Source organism: Astatotilapia calliptera, chromosome 2 (assembly GCF_900246225.1).
Source record: "Astatotilapia calliptera chromosome 2, fAstCal1.2, whole genome shotgun sequence".
NCBI classification, from domain to species: Eukaryota; Metazoa; Chordata; class Actinopteri; order Cichliformes; family Cichlidae; genus Astatotilapia; species Astatotilapia calliptera.
Window position 1 is genome coordinate 36,198,179 of NC_039303.1, and position 21,388 is coordinate 36,219,566.

Genomic DNA, 21,388 nt, shown 5'->3' on the forward strand with positions numbered 1-21,388 from the left:
ACACTTACATTGTTGGTGCTCTGTTTGATCATCAGCTGCAGCTCCAGAGATGACTGTCTCATCGTCCACTGGTCCATATTCTGCATCAGGGAAAGGATTACTGTTAAATTCTCTTCTTGTGGTAGAAATTAACAACCTGTCATGAACAGGTTATGGATAGTTGAGGCATTAGTCCTGTGTTAAACCATGTCCTAAACATGTTAGATTTTCTGCTTTGTTTTAAACCACATGTAAAGGGACATAATGTGAATATTAAAAACAGCCTGTGATACTTTACGTACCTAAGGCCGTTCATAATTCATTATGTAAACAAACAGTTCACTGTGTGTCTGTATTTTAAAACAGGGGCATGTTTTTCTTTACTGATACGATTTTTTCTGGTGGCCCATTAAATGAAATGAGTTTGACACTCCTGTCCTAAAAGCCTCACTTAGCCAGGAGAGGGCAGCAACACTCCACCAATCCAACTCAAGCAACAACTTGATAACAAATGATTTCAGACACATTAAAGCTGTTACAGTTAACACGCTCGTTCTAAACGGCAAACAAAGTTTCATGCATCATGTGAACTTTTTTTTTCCCTCTACCTGGAGGATGCGTTTGATACGCTGCCTCTGTGGGTTGTCACCGTCATCACTGTCCAGCTGGCGGTGAGGATAGCAAATAAGCTGCAGCAGTCGCTGGGCTTGAATGTTCACCAGCACCGGGTCTTGGAGGGCACTGCTGTCCTCAGACAGAGACTTCAGGCAGCGTTCTCCAACCCATTCCTGAAAAACGAGGGAAAAGGCATAAAGTGGGAAATGTCAACAACTTCAGCGACCCCCAGGTTCAGGTTCAAGTATCAAGATAAACTCTGTCATCCAAAACAAGCATGACTAAAGCTAAGTGAGTGGTAATGAAAACAGGGCAATGGGTCAATTCTTATGAAACAGAGCTGCTGACTAAAAAATATTTTGGAAATTTCATGAGGTCTCAGAGCAAGTACATTCCTCTAAGATCTGAAGAGCTGCCAGCTCTTCCTCCAGCCTTCATATCTAAGTGACATCTGGTGCAGAATATGATCTCATTCATGCTTTTTATGCACCTCTGGCTACGTGAAGTACAAAATAAGAATAATCAGTTACTATTTGCTGTCTCACAAAAGCTTTCTGACAAAAACAATGCACCAAAGATAAGACCAAAGTTCTCAAAGTAAAAAGCAATCTTTTTTTAGCCATTTTACTGTGAACTATATTCACACCATCTTAACTCATGTTCTCACCTGCTGGCAGATGGTCTTCAAAACATACTTCGCATATACATCCAAGCTGGCCGTCTCGATCGAGACATTGCGTCCTTCGGATATGTCGTCGAGGCCGGCGGTGTGAGACAACCCTGAGCCTCTCAACTCAGCATCACCTGCAACAAGAAGGAGCCGGCAAAACCAATCAGTAAACATTTGACAAAACTGATTATGCCTGTGTTTGATACCAGTTTTTACATGGTGCACTCTAAGCTCTAAATTATATAAGAGGAATATAAATAGTCATACCCAACATAAACACAGCTTTGAGAACAGCAAATACAGCTCCAACCACGATGCTGTTCTGGGAGGCGGCAAGAAGGTGGCGATCGCAAGACGACCGGATACCAACTGAAGCCTTGTCTGCAAAGTTATAACACCAGTTTAAGACAAGCTTTGTTTCAAGCTGAGAAAAATGGTAAAACGTTTGTAGATGCGCTCACTACCTGACTTCACGCCATCTTGGGGGACAGGGTTGCGTTGTGGTGTCTTGAAAAGATGCAGCAGAATTCTGCAGGTCAGTCTGGCTCCTGGTTCAGAGTCTTGCTCACTGCAGGCTGAAGTCACGGATCAAAACATATGCTCTGATTAACACCGAGTTCCTTCACATCGCATCAGGAAGGTTCACTCCTTTTTTCTTTTTGGATGGGCTACACAATCCACTACATCAAAGTCACACATCTAAATTTAAACCCTGTCCTAGATAGGCTCCTCATCAGGCAAGATAAAGATGAATTTTCATAGAGCTGTTGTCGTGAAACAGGGAGTGAGAACAAAGCATTTACTACAAGTGAGAGCTGTTGGCATTTGGCACATGTAGTAGTGTTATAACATGAGCCAAATGCAACCAAACAGCATGGCTGAATGAGGCTTTGTCTCCACTCTGGGAGGGAAAAAAAGATTAACAGCAGGGAGAGAGGCACTTTTCTGGCGAAAGCACAAACTGCACCGAGGCTTTGTGGACCCAGATCAAATCCGTCACGTTTATTCTCCCCTTTGATAGAACTAATGCATTATAAAGCTGGATATTCCTTCCTGTGAGCCAGGCTGAAATGTGCTGCTCACTCATTTATAGAATGCCCAATGCCTGTGCGGTTATATAGAGATGCTTGGAAGGAAAGTGGTATAGAGAACGCAAGTAAGGCTAAAGGAAAAATGTAAGCGAGAGATTTAGTGGACAAATGGGCTTTACTATAAAGAATGTTTTAAAGAAAACACTCCCACAGGGGGCAGTTTTTAAATAATACATAAAAGAAGTATACTTATCCATATCTATTATTAGACAAGTATTTCACACACATATCATATTCAAATATGATACTTAGGGATAGCTCAGTAGGTAGCGCAGTCGCCCCATGATCGGGGGTTCGAATCCACTGAAGGGCTACCTTGAGGTACCCCACACGCTGCTCCCCGGGCGCCTGATTAGTGGCTGCCCGCTGCTTCACTGAGTGAATGGGTTAAATGCAGAGAGAGTAATTTCTCCACGGTGAGCAATAAAGTATACATTATTATTATTTTGGGTTTAGCAGTGGAGCACACCGATGACAGAGTTTAACCATCTCTAGAACAATGCTAAAATAAGGCAATGAAATGCATCCCATTAGTTAGGTGGACAAAACTGAACGTCTAAATGCACTATTGGGACTGTGAAGTTGTGTAGGTCACAAAACTTCAGAGTCCTCATATGTCACATGGAATAAAGAGCGCACTCTTTGAAACTTCACAAAGCTACATCTAATCAAAAGATGGAGTTGTGTCATTATTGTTCTTTTTTTGTGAAACGATCAGAATTAAACCTCAACTCTTTCATATACACATAACATAGTTACTTGTTCCTTTTGTCTTGGTTCAGTGCTTTCTATTTTCTTTTAATCTTCACATTTATTTTACTTGGTTTGCCTAATTTTACTTTTGAAAAGATAAGGAGCTGAATTGTAGATTGTAAAACTTAAAGCGTTTGACGAACAGTGGAAACCACGGAGAAATCGATATCTCAGCTGGACATCTGCATCTGCCAAAAATGTCCTTTCTGTCTGATACCAGCTGATCAACAATGTGATGTTTACTGATGGAAAATAACAAATTGTTACTTTAACAATTTCACAATTGAGGCATCCCTAACTGAACTTGTGAAAACGAGCTAGCAAAAGCATCAAGCTCCTGTGGATTCTGTTTTAGTACTACAACTGTAAACTTCACCAATGCGATCAAGGCTCCCGGCATCTGACCAATAATATTTGAACCAATGGCATAAAGTACTTCCTTTACCCGAATTCATGGGATTTAAAAACTCTTACCTGCATTGAGAAGGGAAGGAATGGCAACACAACGAACCAGGTCTTCAAGGAGCAAGCACTGTCTGGCAATGAGAATGGCTACAAAGGTTGCCAGAGAATCGTGGAAGGACAAATCGCTAACCTTAAGGACACAAGACAAGTAAAAGATCAAATTTAACACGTGTTTTGTGAAAAAAACATTCTTCCCTAATTTAGAAAAAACAAACCAACCCCAAAAAAACCAAAATACTATGAAACTTCGGAAGAAAATAGCATTTGCTTTGCTTAATATGAGCCTCGACCACTGTTGAGAGTATATGCATAAGAGAAAATAAGGAAAACAGGTTTACTTTAAAAAGAAACTTACATCTACGTTACACAGCAAGTCATTGAAGCCACAGTTGCCGTTGTTAGAGGAGCAGCAAAGAGCCTTGAGAATGCCGAGCCATTCGGCGCTCAGGGAGCGGCAATATGCCGTCAGCTCCGCACACAAGATCCCAATATCGTTCACCCTGAAAGCACATCACATGTCATGAAACCAAAGTCCAGTAGTGCAGCAATCCGAGCCCTACACCCGCGTAGCCCAGCAGGAGTAACGCACCTTTCTGGGTCTCGGTGATCCACACACACATCCATTAGCACATTACAGACAAAGCTGTAGCGGTTGGGTGGGCTGTCATTCAAGAGTTTGCCAATCACGGAGTGGTTGAAGTTGTTGGCTGAGGGGTTGGCGATGGCCTCCATCATGTACATAGGATCCCAAAGCATGTTGGAGTCTGATGGGTCAATATTGCAGTAGATGGAGTTCTTCACTTTAGAGCAAAACTCACTGTGGTAGAACACAAGGCAAAAACAAATAGTTGAGATTATGTTGCACCGAGCAATAAAAGCAAACAAACATATTAGTTCAAAAGTGGGTTCAAATTATTCTATTCTAGCATAATTTATGAGTCTATGCATTTTTTTCCTGTGCATTTACACAAGTTTTTTTTTCCCCTTACCTAAATATCTCACCAAACTTGTTCTTGAGGTGACTACAGGAGGTGTAGAGATCATACAGATAGGCCAGAATGCAACGCTCAGCAGAGGAACAGTCTGCTGGGTTCACACCTGACTTCACCACAATGCGCAACCTGTCAATACAACGAAAATGTGATTCGTTCAGTTATGAAAAGAAAAAGTTGGTTATTTCTTGCTCAGGAGGATGTGATGGGACAGCACGGAGAAACAGTGTTACATATATATGTTACTCTGATAAAATGTAATAAAATCCATTTAAAAACCACTAATGAAAACACTACTGTAATAACAATGCACCATATACGCAAGGTTATGAGGGTCCTGTTGGCCTGCATCATTAAAAATCAAGAAATTGCCTGCCACATAAAATCTGAACATGTGTTTCCACAAAAGAATAGAAAGAGATATACTGTGGTAATAACTGCGCTTTAGAGGTGCAATTAAGAGGCGTTTGTTAAGTGTTTTACGGTACACAGCATTCAGGAATCAAATGCACCGTCAGCATCCCCGCGGTATAAAAAAATCCCAATTAAAGTCAAGTGAATGCCTTTCTGAATGAGTGCAAACCAACAACAATTCTTTAACTCTGCAATGACTAAACGCATCCTCTCTTTACTACTTTAATTACAAGTTTAACTGAAGCCTTAACCCTGCAAACATCCCTTTATGGGTGTGATGAAATCTCTATTTCAGTTTATCTAGCAGAAAGATGACAACACAGTCTTGGTCCACCGACTGCAATTTAAACTGGTATAAAATGAGCTTTTCCAAACATTAAAACTTGTAACATACCCATCAAAAACTTGGGCTGTCTGCTCAGGATTGAGGATGAGGCAGGAGTGGTACCTCCTCAGCACTGCTACAATACACAGACACAGGCTTGTGGTGTAGCTGCCCACCAGGCTGGATGACTTCAGCAGCAGCTCTGCTTCCACCAGACTTAACTCATTCAGAAGCTGCGCAACACAGTCAACAGATGTTTACACATGACGCTGAGTAAACGGTGAAGTTAACTTGATTTGTCTGCATAAAATGTGACTGAAGTGCCAGTACCTGAATAGCGAAGTCTATGAGGCCACTAATGTTAAGGGAGTACTCCATGAGGTCAAAGATGAACTGAATGTGCTGGACGAGAGGCAGGTGGTAGGACATCCCTAAGGCAAAGCTGGTGATCTGTTCCAGCACATTTCTGGACACCTGCACACAAAATACCAGACGTGAAATTAATGCAAGAAATATGAGAACAAATATCTTCTTTAGAGTCAATAAACCAATTTGGAATTTTAAGTGCATGTGGATTAATACTCAAATCATGGTAAATAGGCAAACTTAGTTTAACTACCAGCAAAAGAGGAAAACTAATAAACGCTCAAAGTTTCTCACAAAGAGTCTGATGAATAAAAAGGACGACTGAACTGTCACATCTGAAGCTACAGCTGAAGGGTGATTAGCTTGGCTTATAGTAAAGACCAGAAGATGGGGAAGTAGCCAGTCTGGCTCTTTATAAAAGTTAAAAAAAGAAAGAAAAAGCTTAATGTTCAAGAGATATATGGATGGAATCAATCTTCTTACCCACTTGAATCTTCAAGAAAGCGAATAAGCATATTTCAGAAAATGTCAAACGATTCCTTTAATATAAATACAGACACCGACTCAGCCGTAAAGTGGTAGAAAGTTATCCTTATGTATTAAACTGTAAATCCCCAAACACTATGAGACAACGTCTGGCCTCCTGAGGCTTCTGAAATCTGAATTAGGCCCTTGAAGACTTGAGTCCAACTAATAAAGTAAAAAAGTTCCAAATGAAATTTTCAAAATGTTTTACACAGTTTATAATATGTGGGCTAATACTAAAAACACTTTACTATTCAGGACTGACTGCATTCTCTGCCATTTATAATTTAAATAGATGACATTATGATGCGTTTTTACCAAGTGGCAATCTCAGGAGCTGAAAATAGAGCCAATGCTGTTTCAGCTGCTCCCTTATACACAGGGGGTCGCTCCAGTTTGTGTTTTTAGACCAGATGCCCTTAACGACTCAACCCTGAAGAGACTTGTCTCAGGTCTGTGAGATGGAACCATGCTAAATGCTAACCAAGCTGGTACCCGACTAAATATTCACACTTCTTTCTCCAACAAGTCAAAACTAAAATGGCCAAAATGCTAATGTTAAGGCCTCAAGGTGCAAAGTAAAAACCAGCTGATGGCATGGCCAATGGCTATATTTTATAAACTCAGGTTTTCAGGTTCCAACCTTCTCAGAGCTGTTTTGGTTCTGAGGCATTAAATTGTTTTGTGACATCTTACAGAAGAAATATTTATACGGATACATTTGAAAGGTCATTCCTTCGGGTCCATTTGGCTACTGTTTAAACAATAACAGAATCTAAAACACGACTCCAATGAGAAGATAAAATGATTCCTTGTCTAACCTGGGAGGTGACCTGGTGCTGGTCAAAGTGGGAGAGGTGCTGGAATTTGGAGAAGATATCCTCTGCAGTGGGAAAGGCCTCTGGCTTACTCCTCTTCCTTTTTTGTCCTTCCTCTCCTCCTGTGTATGCAGAGGGTAAAAAACAGAAGAAAAAGAAATTTAAAAAAAAGGAAGCAGCAACTCTTGCTGGTCAGCAGTATTCTTTCCAGTCCGCCAAACAGGCCAGCCATGAAATCTAGTTAAGCTAGTGGAGTCTTATCTTATTCCAGCCTACTTCGAAGCTTCGCTGCAAAATACATTGCTATGGAGGCACTTTAAAGAAAAGGAACGAGGTACTTTTTATTTAAGAGATACATAGCTGTGAAGGGAAGGTCATCACACCCTCAGAAATCTGCCATAAAACATTCTGGTATGTGCAATTATTACTCCCAAAACCTTAAATCAGACTAATAAGGTCACGTGTATTTGAGATAAAGTGTCTGTGAACAGATGAAAGCTATTAGCATAGAAATTGGGTAGAAAGAAGATTGAGTGATGTAAACCCCTGAGGGTTCATAGAGAACAGAAGGGAAAAAAAGAGGGCTTTTTCTTTTAAGAAGGGCAGAAGAAAGGCGTTACAAATGTAAAGTACACAAAGAGGAGAATTATTAGTCGGATAACGGCTGGAACGGCCACAGTGGGAAAGCAAGCAATTACCCTACGTGTGAAAAATGTTTTACAAACAACCAAACATGATAAAGCTTCTGTTTTCCATGTTGCTTTCAGCCAAAACATTATCTTTCATATGATAAACACGGATTATTCTGCAGAAAGATGCGGGGGAAACATTCAGTCAACAAATTGGGGGAACATGTATAAAACATTCAAACAACCCCCTGACTCCCATTTTCATCCTTAAAGGTGAAAAGTAGGTAAAATAAAACTGTAATGTAATCTTAAAAAAACATAAAACTGCCAGACAAAATTCATGCCCGGAGAAGCAAACAGAAAATGTTTAGCATCAGTCAAAGGAGGAACGCTGTTACCTGTTTCTGCTGTGCTTTTGCGGTTTAGCACCTTCAGGATGTCTTTGGTAATTTTCTTAATGGTGTGTCTCGCCTCATCTCTCAGTTTGCCCACACCGTAGAGGACCACTAAACGCTGGTTGCATTCATGACTGGCACTTTCCTCCTAAAAAGAAAGAAAGAGATCCTGATGAACTTCAATAAAAATCAAGAACGACAGGAACCAAAAGAAAAAGACGAGCAATAATTTAGCAAACTTTTCAAACCAGCTGATAAGGACAATAAAAACTACCCCAAAAAAAGAATCTTACACTGAACTGTGTTAAAATCATGCTGTGAATGAGTCCAGAATTAAAGCAGTTATAATTCTGTGTATGAAAAAATCTCATCGAGCACTAAACAGAGCCATTTCACAAATAACATTAAAAATATCATATTCATTTAGCTATATTAATATTAGAAATTATTCACATCAATGCTTTTTGTCCATCAATGACATTATAAAGCATCATTTATATAATTTAAACAACATTTAGGGACCAAGATTTAATAGATTCAAAAGTTCAATGGCCTCAGTGTATGTGCAACTTCATGTATTAAGCAAAGTCATTTTTTATAGCATTTACACCCATTCACAAAGACCTTGCAAAACAAATCAAGTTAATATACAAGACTTTATTGATACAGAGAGTAAGAGCTAGCTCTTCATGGGAAAAGGAAATCAAATCTAAAATAGCTGAAAAACAATTCCAGACCTCATTAGGAAACTAGGAAACCACCAAAACATATTTTCTTTTGGCCACCTGAGTTGATCTGGGTTGATTTCATAATGTAAATTTGCTTTTCAGTAATTTAGGCTATAGTTAAACTGAGACTGAAAATGAAAACGGGTTTCAGGAAACTAAATAAAAACTAACAGATGTACCGACAAACATCCAGTTCAGATGTTGTCAAAGTATAGAGGAAGAAGATTATTCTCCATCTTTATCATTTACTACATAATATCACTGAGTCATACTGTGCTTTCAGTGTATTAGGAAGATATCTGCGCTTAAGTCCCTGTAGGAGAGAGTATCGGGTATTTCTGTTTTCAAAGTCACACTGTAAGGATTCTTACCTGAGGAATAGGGAAGTGAGTGGCATACTGGATGTGACGGGGTTGCTCATACAGTTGAGGAAAGGCGGGGTCCATACCCTTGTCCTTACAGTTGGGCTTGCTGTCCTGATCTGTAACCGGCTTCTCTGGAGAGGGGCTTCCCTTGGTTTCACAGTGCATTGGAGGTGAGAACATCTGCAGGACAAAGAAGGCTGAAATTACTTCAAGCGAGGAACACCAAAATGTTCAGACAGAAATGGCTCCTAGTGTTTGTGTGTAAATTCTGGCAAAAATATACCTCATCAAAATTAGCACTGGAGTTATGATCGATTTCCATGGACTCCGACAGGCCAGTATCCTGTTGAACAAACAAGAATTCATGTTATCTTTTTACACCACACAGCTACTGTGTCTGTAACTCTACACAACATCGACAACAGATTCCTCCAACATGCCTCCATCTTGACACTGCTGCCTGCATCCTGCTCTTTGCGCTCCGATTCATCAGAGGGCTCATCGCTGGGTGAACGTGGGCGGGGCAGGTGGGAGTCAGAAGCCAAGTCGCCACGGGAAATGAGCGTGCACATGTAGATATTGTGGGAAAAGACGTCGTGACGGATGAGCTCGCAGAAGAGAAGTACTAGGTTGGAGAACTCCACGCGTTCGCTTTCATTCCCAGGCTCCGCTGTGAAGGGGAAAAGAGGATTTGAATAATTTATTAGCAGATTTCCCCTGCCAAATCATTTCGAATAAATATGCAATGAGTAATGAAGTAAAAAGGCAAAGACAAAAGGACGTAAAGTTCGTTCAATATTTAGACTGAGATCATGTGTGACACATCAGAGAATCATCGCTGCAAGAAACAAACAAAAAGAAAGACTCACTCAGGGTGGGAGCCTGAGTGTCGAGGAACTGCAGCAGCACATCCTGAAAGACTGGCAGTGTGGCAGCTGACAGGGAACCAGATGACACAGAGCCCTTCTCATCCACCACCTCCGACTCGCCGCACCTCTGCAAACAAATGTGCAACAGACAGTCTTTGAGTGCTAAATTCAGAAAAATGTTCTTACTTAGCATGTTTCTTTGGATTTACAGTAAATCTACACACACGCTGAAAGTCAACTGTGTATACACATTTAAAGCTTCTCACTAAATCTTATACTCAAAAGATAAAGATTAGGGATGCGACAACTACAAATAAACAACATCAGAGACTGATATGTTCAGACACAACAGATGGTTACCGTGACTTCAAAATATAAACTAAAGAATAAAACCCTATTCACACATTATCTGGAGATACATGCTATGTTGTAGGGAATGGAGAGCTTACCTGTGATCTTAATCACAAAATGTCACAAATATGTCTGCAAGTCATGAAGCATGCAGCAAATTCACCACCAAATTTTGTCAAATGGGTCATGTTAATAGTAAGCCCCCTGTAAAATGGCATTTCTGCCTTTTATTTTATTTGAACAGTTTCATTTGTGTCCCCACTGCTTTCTTCTCCTGCATGAGGAAGTTTTAGGGAGTTTGTATCGGCAATTATAAGGGACAGTCTGGAAAGCATTTTCACAGCACAGAGGCCCAGTCATAAAAACAGTGAATGGTGAAATCCATCACAAAAGGAAAATATTAAAATATGATGATGATGATGATGTTATGATGATGGATGACATGCATGGCAACATTCGGTAAGGAACTGTAACAGTAATAACGTGGCAAAAATTATTAGTGTTAGATCTGCGGCTGACAGCCACGGATGTCATTAAATTTGAATATATCCTGTGTAAGAAATGTAATAAATTATAAGGTTTCTGTGACAGAAGTTGCACTAAAGGTGCAGAAGCGGCACAACCAGAACTCAGATTGGAGGGCGGTGTGTTTCTTACCTCTGCTTCTATTTCAGCCTGCCTCTTTTCCAGCAGCTTGGCCACAACCATGGCCCTGTGTCTGCCTGAACGCTTACAGCACACAGCCCATTCACAAAGCAAGGTCACCACCGCATCATCATCAGGTGACATCTGGGTAGAAACACGCTTTATGAGACAACATCTCCAAAAATAACATCACTCGGTGTCACACTATTATCTGATGATCGGTAATCACATGGCATCAGCAGTCTGCTTTTTATTACAATTAACAACAACGTGGTCAGTACTCTCCTGTAGCATGCAACTACTAAAGCTAACTCAAACTAAACTAACAACTGTGGGAAAAATCACTTTTAACTTAAATAAAAACCTAGCCTTTAGTGAACCATTCAATCAAAACTGGAAACGACCAAAACTACTTCGAAAACTAGAACTAAACTGAATACCAAACAAAATGTAACTAACTATAACTGAATTTAACTGTTAACTCACTAAAATATACACCAAACTCATTACCTCGTGGCCATCTTTGCTCTGGCCTGAACCAAATATCCTGTTGTACAGTGAATCCAGGGAGTTGTTGAAGTCAGACTTCTCAAAGCTGTGGTTGTCCAAAACCTCCAGAGTGTGGAGAACCCTTCCGATGGTGAATCCTGCCAGAAGATCAACATTATTTTAATTTGTTCTTAAAAGCTGCAATCAAGTATCTAAAGAGTGAAAGAAACAGTGTTCATACCCGCTGTCGTCTCCTGGCACTTATCAAACGACCACCTGAACTCCACTGCCTGACCTCGCTCCTTAATTTGTTCCTCAATCTCCCGCAACTTTGCACGAACCTGTGAAAGACCACTCTGTTAGAGGGCAAGAAACTGAAACCCAAAACCTGTGGGACTGCCAACAAATCTTAAGATTATGAGGTAACTAAATAACCAATTAAAAGTAGTGAAGAAGGTTTATGTAAAGCACAGTTGTGTTTATAAGTAGAGAATCTCCAAACACCTGACATATATTTCAACGCAAACTTCCATTTGCTCAAACTGGCTTTGTTGGTACTTCAGAGACTGTCCTTGTGTTTCTGCACTAGGAGCCTGTTTGTGCACAAATCTGTTTAGCTCTGTGCATTTCTTGTTCTTTATTGATTTACTGTAATACACTGGAATCCATTGCTTTTGTGCACTAGAAAAGCCAATACAATGACTTTAATTGCAAACAAATGAAAGAAAAGCCCATGAGGTTTTTTTTTTGAGCACCATATGAATAATTTCACATACAAAAAAAGGAAAATGTGAGTATGGATGGAGGTACCTGCTGTGTAAAGGCAGTGTTGCCTCCTGGCATTGGCAAGCTGGAAGGAGCGATGGGCAGGAGGTCGAGAGGGGAACCAGTCTTGTTTCTGCTGTCTGTTAAAGAGTAATGCCACACAAGAGCACTGGGACAGCACAACACAATGCTCTAATGTGACAATGACAGGAGAGAGAGGGGCAGGGAGAAGGAATAAAGGAATAAATACCGGGCTTAGAAACCATGTGTTAAGTACATGAGAATGAAATTGGACATAGAATACCTGTAACATGCAGCTGAGACCAAACACCAGAGGCCTGTGCTGTGGACAGATATAGAAGTCTGTAAAAGGTGTCTGGGGCTGGTTCCCTCCCGCTGGCTGGGAGGTTGGTGTGGAGGGCAGAGCGTTGCTTTGCTGTGTCAAGATGCCGTGAGCTGGATGCCCTCCTGTGCCGGGGCCCAGGCTCCCGTCACTTAGCAACAAGTTGAGGCGGCGCGTGCAGAAGTAAGCCAGTCTTCGTGACAAGTAAGCAGACTGCACGAATTCCCCCGAGTACTGTGGCACAGAGGAGAGATTCACAGCATTAACCAGAGCACTTGGTGTTCATTCACATCAGTCAGCTACAGAAATTGAAACAAAATGAGGGCTGTGGGCCCCGGTGGGTGCTGTCACCAAAGGTTACTGCCATCACACGAAGAAACAAAACAGGATAAAGTGGTGACAGCTGTAGAAGCACGTCATACCACAGAGCAGGTGGGTGGGTGTATCTGCACAGCTGTATGAATGTTAAGGAGGAGTGCAGGTTTCGCAAATGTGATCCATTAAAGCACGAGTGATGAGGTTAGATTGAAACTAAAGACTGAGGTTCATAATGAGGTGACAGTGAATGAGCAGATGTGTATACCTGTAGTAAAAGGGGCAAAAGTAGTCTGAGAAGCTCATCTTCACCAGGCCGGACTTTCTCAAAACACTCCAGCACCCACGTCAGGAACTCGTGTCTGTCTAACATACCATCCTGAGCACAGAAACACAAGTCCAGCTTAATACTATGCAGATCTTAACACTCCTACACACTGTCTCCTTTGTGTGGCTGAAAAATGTATTAAATTAGAACATTTTCAACATCATCATATATACACAGAACACAGTAGCTGCCTCAGACTTCATATCATCCACTCAGAAGACTACTGAGATTAATATGACTGAATATGCTGCACATACATGCAAGAGCAACATCCTTTGGCAACATCTAACCTCAAAACTTTCCAGATCTAAAACAAATGATAATTTTTAGAAGAGAAACTATTGATACAGCAACAACCCTGAAGTTCAAAGCATCAATCAGCGTCTGTAACACGTCCATTTAAATTTAAATATCAATTACAGACGGCACAATTTAGTGAATTAAATATGATAAATATTTGTTACAAATTGCACGCTTGTGACTCAAAGATAAAATAGTATAATAAACCAGTGCGATTCATCAAAACCTAAATGTTGCCATGGAGCGTCATTAAGTTTGTGCACAGCAGGTAACTCGTGTAACTACCAAAGCTCAACTGCAGCATTTTAACTCCAAGACTTTTTCAGCAGCAGACTTGAGAGTGTGAGCTGACCTGAAACATGAACATGGCCAGCTTCTCGTTGTATTCCCACTGCTTCATGGCCGTCTCCACATCAGGGGGATTAGCTGGCAGGGGTGAGCTGCAGCCTTGGCTGGGAAACTGTCTGTAAAACTCAGCCACCTTCTGAAGCTGCTCCCAGAGATACTTGGTAATGATTTGGGTCCATTCTATACAAACACACATACACACACAAAGAAATTACTTTCACAGCTAATACATATCTAACACATGATGTCACAATATCAAATGAAAGGTAAAATTATATCGTTTAGCCAAATGATCCCTCGAGACTGAAAAGACCCAAGTAACATGCTCACCTATGCACGGGTCAATCACATGCCTCTTCTTGACTTTAGTTTCTGTGATAGCTGCATGATATGCGCAGGTCATCTTAATCATCCATGCTGAACGCATTACAGGGACTGAGTACTTGGCCAAGTATCCAAAAACCTCTTCCTTCTTGCTAAAGATCGGTACCTGTAAAAAGATTTAGCAACAAATTTAATGGAGTGCTGTATTGAACTGCTGACAGGGAAGCAGGAGTACACTGACCGAACAATATTGCTATATCTGACTGATATCTTCATCTCCTTATATGTAAAAATGACAGCATTTTCTGATTGCAGTGGCTGATATTTATTTTGTTGTGTTATCTTAATTGTGTGGTAAACGGCCTGTATTTGTATAGCGCCTTTACTAGTCCTGCCTAGGGACCCCAAAGCGCTTTACACACCCAGTCATCCACCCATTCACACACTGGTGGAGGCAGCTACAGTTGTAGCCACAGCTGCCCTGGGGCAGACTGACAGAAGCGAGGCTGCCATATCGCGCCATCGGCCCTTCTGGCCATCACCAGTAGGCAACGGGTGAAGTGTCTTGCCCAAGGACACAACGACCGAGAGTGTCCGAGCCGGGGCTCCAACCGGCAACCTTCCGATTACAAGACGAACACCCAACTCTTGAGCCACGATCGCCCCGTGTGCTGGCAAACTGCTCAAAACCACTGTGATAAAGAGCTAAAAGAACCTTAATCATAAGTTAAAAAGGAAGAAATAACATAATAAGACTTAAAAATATCCACAGTGATGACGGCCATTAATAAAATGTTTAACATGGATAAAATTAAGAGAGACTGTAGAACTGTGTCAAATTGCCACACCTCTAAATACACACAAATTGCATTCTGCACTTTTTATAGACTTCTTAGTAAGCCATTATTATTTAATAATTCCTTTATTTATTATGTCTATCTATATTATTACCGTAATTGTCGGGCTATAAGCCGCTACTTTTTGCACAAGCTTTGAACCCTGCGGCTTTTAGTCAGGTGCGGCTTTTCTATGGATTGTCCGTGATTTTCGTCATATCGTAAGACGATTTGTTTTGTTTGTTCCGCTGTTGTACGGCACTACGTTGCCTGGCGGAAGGATCGGGGTTCAAGAGTGGTATGTTGGTCACATGTCCATCCGCCAGGCAACATAGTGCCGTACAAGTAGCGCGAAAAACAAACTTCAAAGTAGCGCTACGCATTCAGCGGGAGGCGTGGATGACCAGCGGCGATAAACTTGCGAAAAGCAAGTTATGCTCAACTCCACCAGTGGATTCTGACAGCATGGAAAAGTGTGAAAACATCCACGATCACCAGCGGATTTCGAAGGGCTGGACTGCTGCATGATGGAGAGGAGGACACTGCCACGGCCCTTCTGAGGGTGTTCGACTCTGACACTGACAACGAGGATTTCTTTGGTTTTGAAAGTGACAACGAAGGAGAGAAGCGGAGAGTGGATGACGAAGCCATCCTGAGCCTGTTCGTTTCCGACACTGGAGGAGAGGACTTTGGTGGTTTTAGTGCGCAGGAAGAAGAGAAAGATGGTGGTGAATGACTGACTTTTCTTCTTGTTAAAGCTGTGTCACTTCACCTGAGCCTGAAAGGTAGTCCGGATCTATTTTTCTGGTGTGCTGTAGGTTATTGTTATGTACTACATTTGTTACGCATTTATGAAGCACAGTACATGTGCAAATATGTACCCATAACTTGTTTTTCAAAATATTAATAAAAGTGATGTCTCCAAACAGCCATCTCTTCCTGACAATTCGCTTTGTGCATATTCTCTTACATATGATAAGTCAACATTGAAACACCTGCGGCTTTTAGTCAGGTGCGGCTAATGTATGTACAAAAAAGGATTTTCCCCTGATTTTAGCTTGTGCGGCTAATATTCAGGTGCGCTTTGTAGTCCGGGAAATACGGTATTAACATTAATGTTTAATTACATATATTTATATTACTTTTATTTTATTAGGGTATCATTCTTTTAATTGTTCCCAGGATGAGACCTCAGTAACTTCACCTCATTCTGTCACGTTTCTTCATCAAAATGTAGCATACATATCAGGAATGTATGTTATTCCTAAACTATATGGCTCCAGTCTTCAGAAATCATTTCATTCATTGCTTGATCTGCTTTGAAAATAAATGGTGAGAAAGAAAACACCTAAAACGCAGCCAAGGAGAAACCTGGAATTGTTATCCTTCGGGAAAAATGATCTGCCAAAGTCCTTAATAAATCCAGCCAGTTTATCACGGCACAGTGAAGTATGTTAAGCAATAAAATAATTTTAAAAACTGCAATGTGCAGGTAAAATGATAAGCAGCTTGCTTGAAAACACACACAAAGCTCACCTTTCATTTATTTCGATGCTTTAAAACTTCAAAATCTATATGCTTCAATTTGTAAGAGCACTTACTTGGAGAATAATTTCACAATATTGAACAAAACAATTCAGACGATCTATGACTAACAGATTTCGTAGTTCTTTAAAAAAAGAAAAATAAGCTGCTGACACTTTCAAATAAAGACATGCATTGTGTTTTGGGTCAATACACCCAAACAAGACTAACAAAAGGCTTGATTTACACAAAAGCATTACGTTTTCTTAACTAGGCTATTTAAAAAGCACTTTTGAATTGTTCCTGTTTCGTAACATCTCAACCAAACAGGGGAGTTCTGTTTAATATAGGAATTATTTTCTCTACACTCATTCAAACTGCTGCCTTTTCTCCTTCAGCTTTTACAGAACCAACACACTTTCTTCTCATGGTCATGTACACGTAAGGATTTTGCCAACAATATTTTTATATTTTGATCTTTTTTAACTCCACCATTTCTTTTGATCACGACCTCATCTGCCACGCTCTGGTGTGGTTTACCCCCAGATGCTTTCTATAACATCATCAAGAGTCCTCTTTGATGACCTCACCTGGGCTTTATATACACACTCCATTTGCTTCTCTTGGGTTGAGAAGCAACCTAAGAGTATGAGGAGTTGATGACTCCTCATACTGTTGCTCAATAATAAATACTAAGTTCTGTCTCACTAGGAAAAGCTTTCAAACCAAGCCTATCAACTTCAGTCAGCTCAATAAAAAAAAACAAAAAAAACAACAACAACAACAAAAAACTGTTATTAGCTAAAATCACTAGGTTTAAAAAAACCTACAAATTCATATAGCTAGCAAAAAATATAGTTGTTGCTGTGGCTAAGGTGGAGTGCCCAGTTGTAAGTTTGGTAGACTCCTCTGGTCCTCATGCAGAAGTATCCTTTAACAAGATACTGAACCACTTGTCCCTGATGCATCCATCAGGGTGCAAGTGTGTGTGTAAATGTTAGAAATCTTAAGCAGTATATGTCTGTGTTATTGGGTAAATGAGATTTGCAGTTGAAAGGCAGTATATAAGTACCAGGCCATGTTCTACAATGTGTGCCTTTCTCTTATTTTTGTATATATTTCTCCTGTTTGCCATTTATTCCTGCTCTCTGCTATTTAATACATATATATATATACACACACATATATATAACACAAAAAATGACAACTTATAAATGATATTCTACAACACTCAGCTCTGTTAATAGCTTATCTAGTAGAGCACACAACATCACATTTCAACTTGAAGAGGCAAAAGAGCCACTAAACTTCAAACTGCTGCTCCTTATGGTTATATAGCTATTAAACATGCAGGAAATCCAAAGTGTGGGACCATTTCAGTAAGTACCATTTCAAAAGACAATCCTAAAACGGTAACATGCAATCTCTGCAGGCATACATTCCCCTGTTATTCATCAACCTTTAAGAAAATGCCCCATAATTTGAAACATGGATCCACTTGGCATGCCTGCTGGCTAAACATTAAAGTCTCTTTTATTTATCTATTTATTTATTTTATTTAGAAAGAGGGGCAATACATATTAATGAACAAGTTAACAAATGTAAATATGACAGATTATAGCCTTGGGCTAATTTGCATCTGCAGACCCTCTGGCAGGTTGGTGTTACACACAAGTTAGTAAAAACATACAGAGACACTATTTACAGGTCAGGTGACAAGGACAAAAACAGTGAGCACATTATATTAGAACAAACAATGACAAGAAGAGTGGACAAGAGAGGACAATATAGATAACAATAATGGAAACACATCAATTATATTGCAAAAACCCCAAAATTACACATGCCCTGACTGTCCTGATATTGCACTGACCCATTACACTAATAGTTGTAATACACTAACTCTTTCTCATGTCCAATATAAAGCATGATTAATTAAACATGATCACATGTTTGTGTGTCCCTGAGCCACCCTTTTAAGGCTACGTTCACACTGCAGGCGAAAGCGCATCAAATCCGATTTTTTTGACCCTATGCGACCCATATCCGATCATGCTATGACAGTGTGAACGGCGCAAATCCGATATTTTCAAATCCGATCTGGGTCACTTTCGTATGTGGTACTGAATCCGATACATATCCGATGCTTTAGAAAGCGACTGCTGTTTGAACGGTCAAGTCGCATTAAATCCGCCTTTTACGTCACTGACACAAGACTGAAGCCAATTATCAGCGCCAGAGAAGACATCGCGAACGCTTCCTAGCCATCCAGTGTAGATGTCAGTGAAACTGTTGGGAAGACAACGTAAACATTTTATTTGTACTGTATAATCTGCAGATTCTGACAGAAATCTGCAGCTATCCTTTGAAGCACCGCTCCTCTCTTAAACAGCAATAAGGATCATTATTAGGTTATTTACATTATTATGTAAATAACAAAATAACTTAATGCAAAAATTGGGAAACGTAAAGTCCGAAGTCTTTATATTAACGGCCATCAGTCAAACTGTTTGTTCTTGGTCTAAACAGAGCGCGTTGTGTGTGACATCTTCTTTTGCGCATGCGGGCCGCTTTGAGCGTTCACACTAGAGCGCGTTTGCTGTCGCATTTTATTTGTAGTGTGAACGAGGAGACAAAAAAATCGGATTTGATCAAAAAATCGGAATTGAGCATTAAGACCTGCAGTGTGAACGTAGCCTAAGTGACTCTTAAAGATGGGGAGACTTGTACTTCCCTCACTGACAGTGGAAGAGTATTCCAGAAGCTCACTCCCTGATATGACAGAGCATCTATGAAAAGGTGCTCCGTCTAAATGCCAATTCACAATTACATCTCTCAGTGGCTCGAGTCAGTCGAGACCCGGCAACACTGCTAGACTTTTGTTTAATAAAATCACTGATTGGTGGAGGCACCAGACCATGTATAACGTTGTATATTAGACAGGCAGATTTAAATCATTTGAAATTAGTAAAATTTAGAAACTTGTATTTATCTCAAATTTGACAATGGTAATATAAAAAAGGTTTCTTATGTAATATTTTCAATGCTCTTTTGTAGCACACTTCGATTGGCCCAATAGCAGCAGAGCTCGTATAGGACCATCTTGTAACACAATATTCAATATGAGCCGGTATCATAGAGAGCAGGAATGTAATCGCTGCTGTGTCTGTTAATGATGTGCAGATATGTCTAAAGTTCTATATTAACATTTACAGTTTTCACTACTTTTTTAACATGTTTTTTAAAGGATAATTTTGAGTCTAGTAGCACTCCCAAACACTTAAATTCCTCAACATTAATTAGTTCTTGTGCACCCAAGAAAACTTTTACTGCAGCCACGGTTGTTTTAGGTTTACTAAAAAACATTGATACGGTCTTTTTAACATAAAGGCACAGGCATGAGTCATTCAGCCATTTTTGTAAATCATGTAATGCCAATGAAAGCTGATGGGCTGCATCATCAGCAGTTTTGGCTTGTGTAAAAATTACCATATCATCAGCATACATAATCGTGTCCACATTTTTGCACACATTGGGCAAGGCATTTACATAAAGTGAAAATAACAGGGGGCCTAGAATTGAACCCTGAGGGACACCTTGCGCACAGTAAAGATAGGGTGACTTGCTATTCTTTATTTGCACGCATTGTTTTCTATCTGATAGATAAGACTGTATCCATTTAACGGTGTGATTACTAAAGTTAAATGTTGACAGTCTAGACAAGAGCTTAAGATGATTCAGTGTCAAACGCACGGAAATCAAGAAAAACAGCCGCAACGTAACTGCTCTTGTCTAAGTAAGACTTCACTCTCTCAACAAAAACACAGACAGCCGTTTCAGTTGAGTGAAGAGTGCGAAACCCGAATTGCATAGGGTGCAAACCCGGATTGGAGTCATTAAGATGTTCAATGATTTAGCAACCCACTTTTCTGCTATCTTTGAAAAGATGGGGAGTATGTTAATAGGTCGATAGTTAGCAGGGTCTATTTATCACCCAATTTATAAATTGGTGTAACTTTTGCCACCTTCCAACTCAGAGGAACGACTGCCTGCGTCATTGATAAATTAATAAGATGGGTCACAGGCACCAAAAGACAAGATTTATAATACTTCAAGAAATTGGTATGAAACCCACACTCATCCCTTGCTTTAGAACTTTTTAATTTAGAGATTATATTTTCTACTTCATTTTCTGTAATTTTTCAAATGTTGAACTTTGAATCTTCAGAAGAAACATCCTTTTTGGTGTCAGTATTCCCAATATTTTGTTGAGGGTCACAAGAATTAGAAAACACGTGTGCAATTTCATTAATAGTACTTTGGAAAAAAAAATCATTTAATTTAGTAGCTAGGCTGAGAGGCTCTGATACCAGCTCACTGGCAAATTTAAGTTCAAGGTCTTTATCAGCATTATGCTTACTGTTACCAAGGAGTTTGTTAATATTTTCCCAAATTAGCTTACAATTTCCTTTAGCAATATTAATTACAGTCATGAAAAAATTTGCTTTTGCCATTCTCAAAGTCTGTGCGACTTTATTCCTTGCAGATATAAAATGTAATCAATCAGTATTTAATCCAGATTGTAACAATGTTTTAAGTAACTGGTCTCTGAGTCTCATAAGCTGTTTACACTCAGTATTAATCCAAAGCAAGGAATAAACTCGTTTCTTTCAATGGCTCTCGTTCTGAAACTGTGACAAGACCCCTTTAATAGAAGAGTATAATAGATCACAACATTTATTAGTGTCATCATATTATAGTATGCTATTCCAATCGAAATTATTTAGAGCTGCCATTAAATGTTGTTCTTGACTATTTGGA

At 40.0% G+C, this 21,388-nt stretch overlaps 1 protein-coding gene across 6 annotated transcripts in view; it reads right to left on the reverse strand.

Moving 5' to 3' along the window:
• Positions 1-21,388, reverse strand: part of med12 (mediator complex subunit 12) — a 33,161-nt gene that overhangs the window by 10,104 nt on the left and 1,669 nt on the right. For all 6 annotated transcript variants that reach the window (XM_026146379.1, XM_026146371.1, XM_026146353.1 and 3 more), the window contains exons 4-28: positions 14,214-14,373; positions 13,888-14,063; positions 13,176-13,286; positions 12,554-12,826; positions 12,295-12,441; positions 11,726-11,825; positions 11,506-11,642; positions 11,008-11,139; positions 10,000-10,126; positions 9,571-9,800; positions 9,414-9,473; positions 9,137-9,310; positions 8,041-8,185; positions 7,017-7,135; positions 5,635-5,778; positions 5,374-5,537; positions 4,563-4,694; positions 4,163-4,390; positions 3,929-4,073; positions 3,583-3,703; positions 1,729-1,839; positions 1,532-1,645; positions 1,262-1,398; positions 588-767; positions 9-80 (exon numbers count right to left, since the gene is read on the reverse strand). In XM_026146379.1, coding sequence (XP_026002164.1) covers positions 9-80; positions 588-767; positions 1,262-1,398; positions 1,532-1,645; positions 1,729-1,839; positions 3,583-3,703; positions 3,929-4,073; positions 4,163-4,390; positions 4,563-4,694; positions 5,374-5,537; positions 5,635-5,778; positions 7,017-7,135; positions 8,041-8,185; positions 9,137-9,310; positions 9,414-9,473; positions 9,571-9,800; positions 10,000-10,126; positions 11,008-11,139; positions 11,506-11,642; positions 11,726-11,825; positions 12,295-12,441; positions 12,554-12,826; positions 13,176-13,286; positions 13,888-14,063; positions 14,214-14,373 — 3,639 coding nt within the window. The remainder of the gene's footprint in view (positions 1-8; positions 81-587; positions 768-1,261; positions 1,399-1,531; positions 1,646-1,728; positions 1,840-3,582; positions 3,704-3,928; positions 4,074-4,162; positions 4,391-4,562; positions 4,695-5,373; positions 5,538-5,634; positions 5,779-7,016; positions 7,136-8,040; positions 8,186-9,136; positions 9,311-9,413; positions 9,474-9,570; positions 9,801-9,999; positions 10,127-11,007; positions 11,140-11,505; positions 11,643-11,725; positions 11,826-12,294; positions 12,442-12,553; positions 12,827-13,175; positions 13,287-13,887; positions 14,064-14,213; positions 14,374-21,388) is intronic.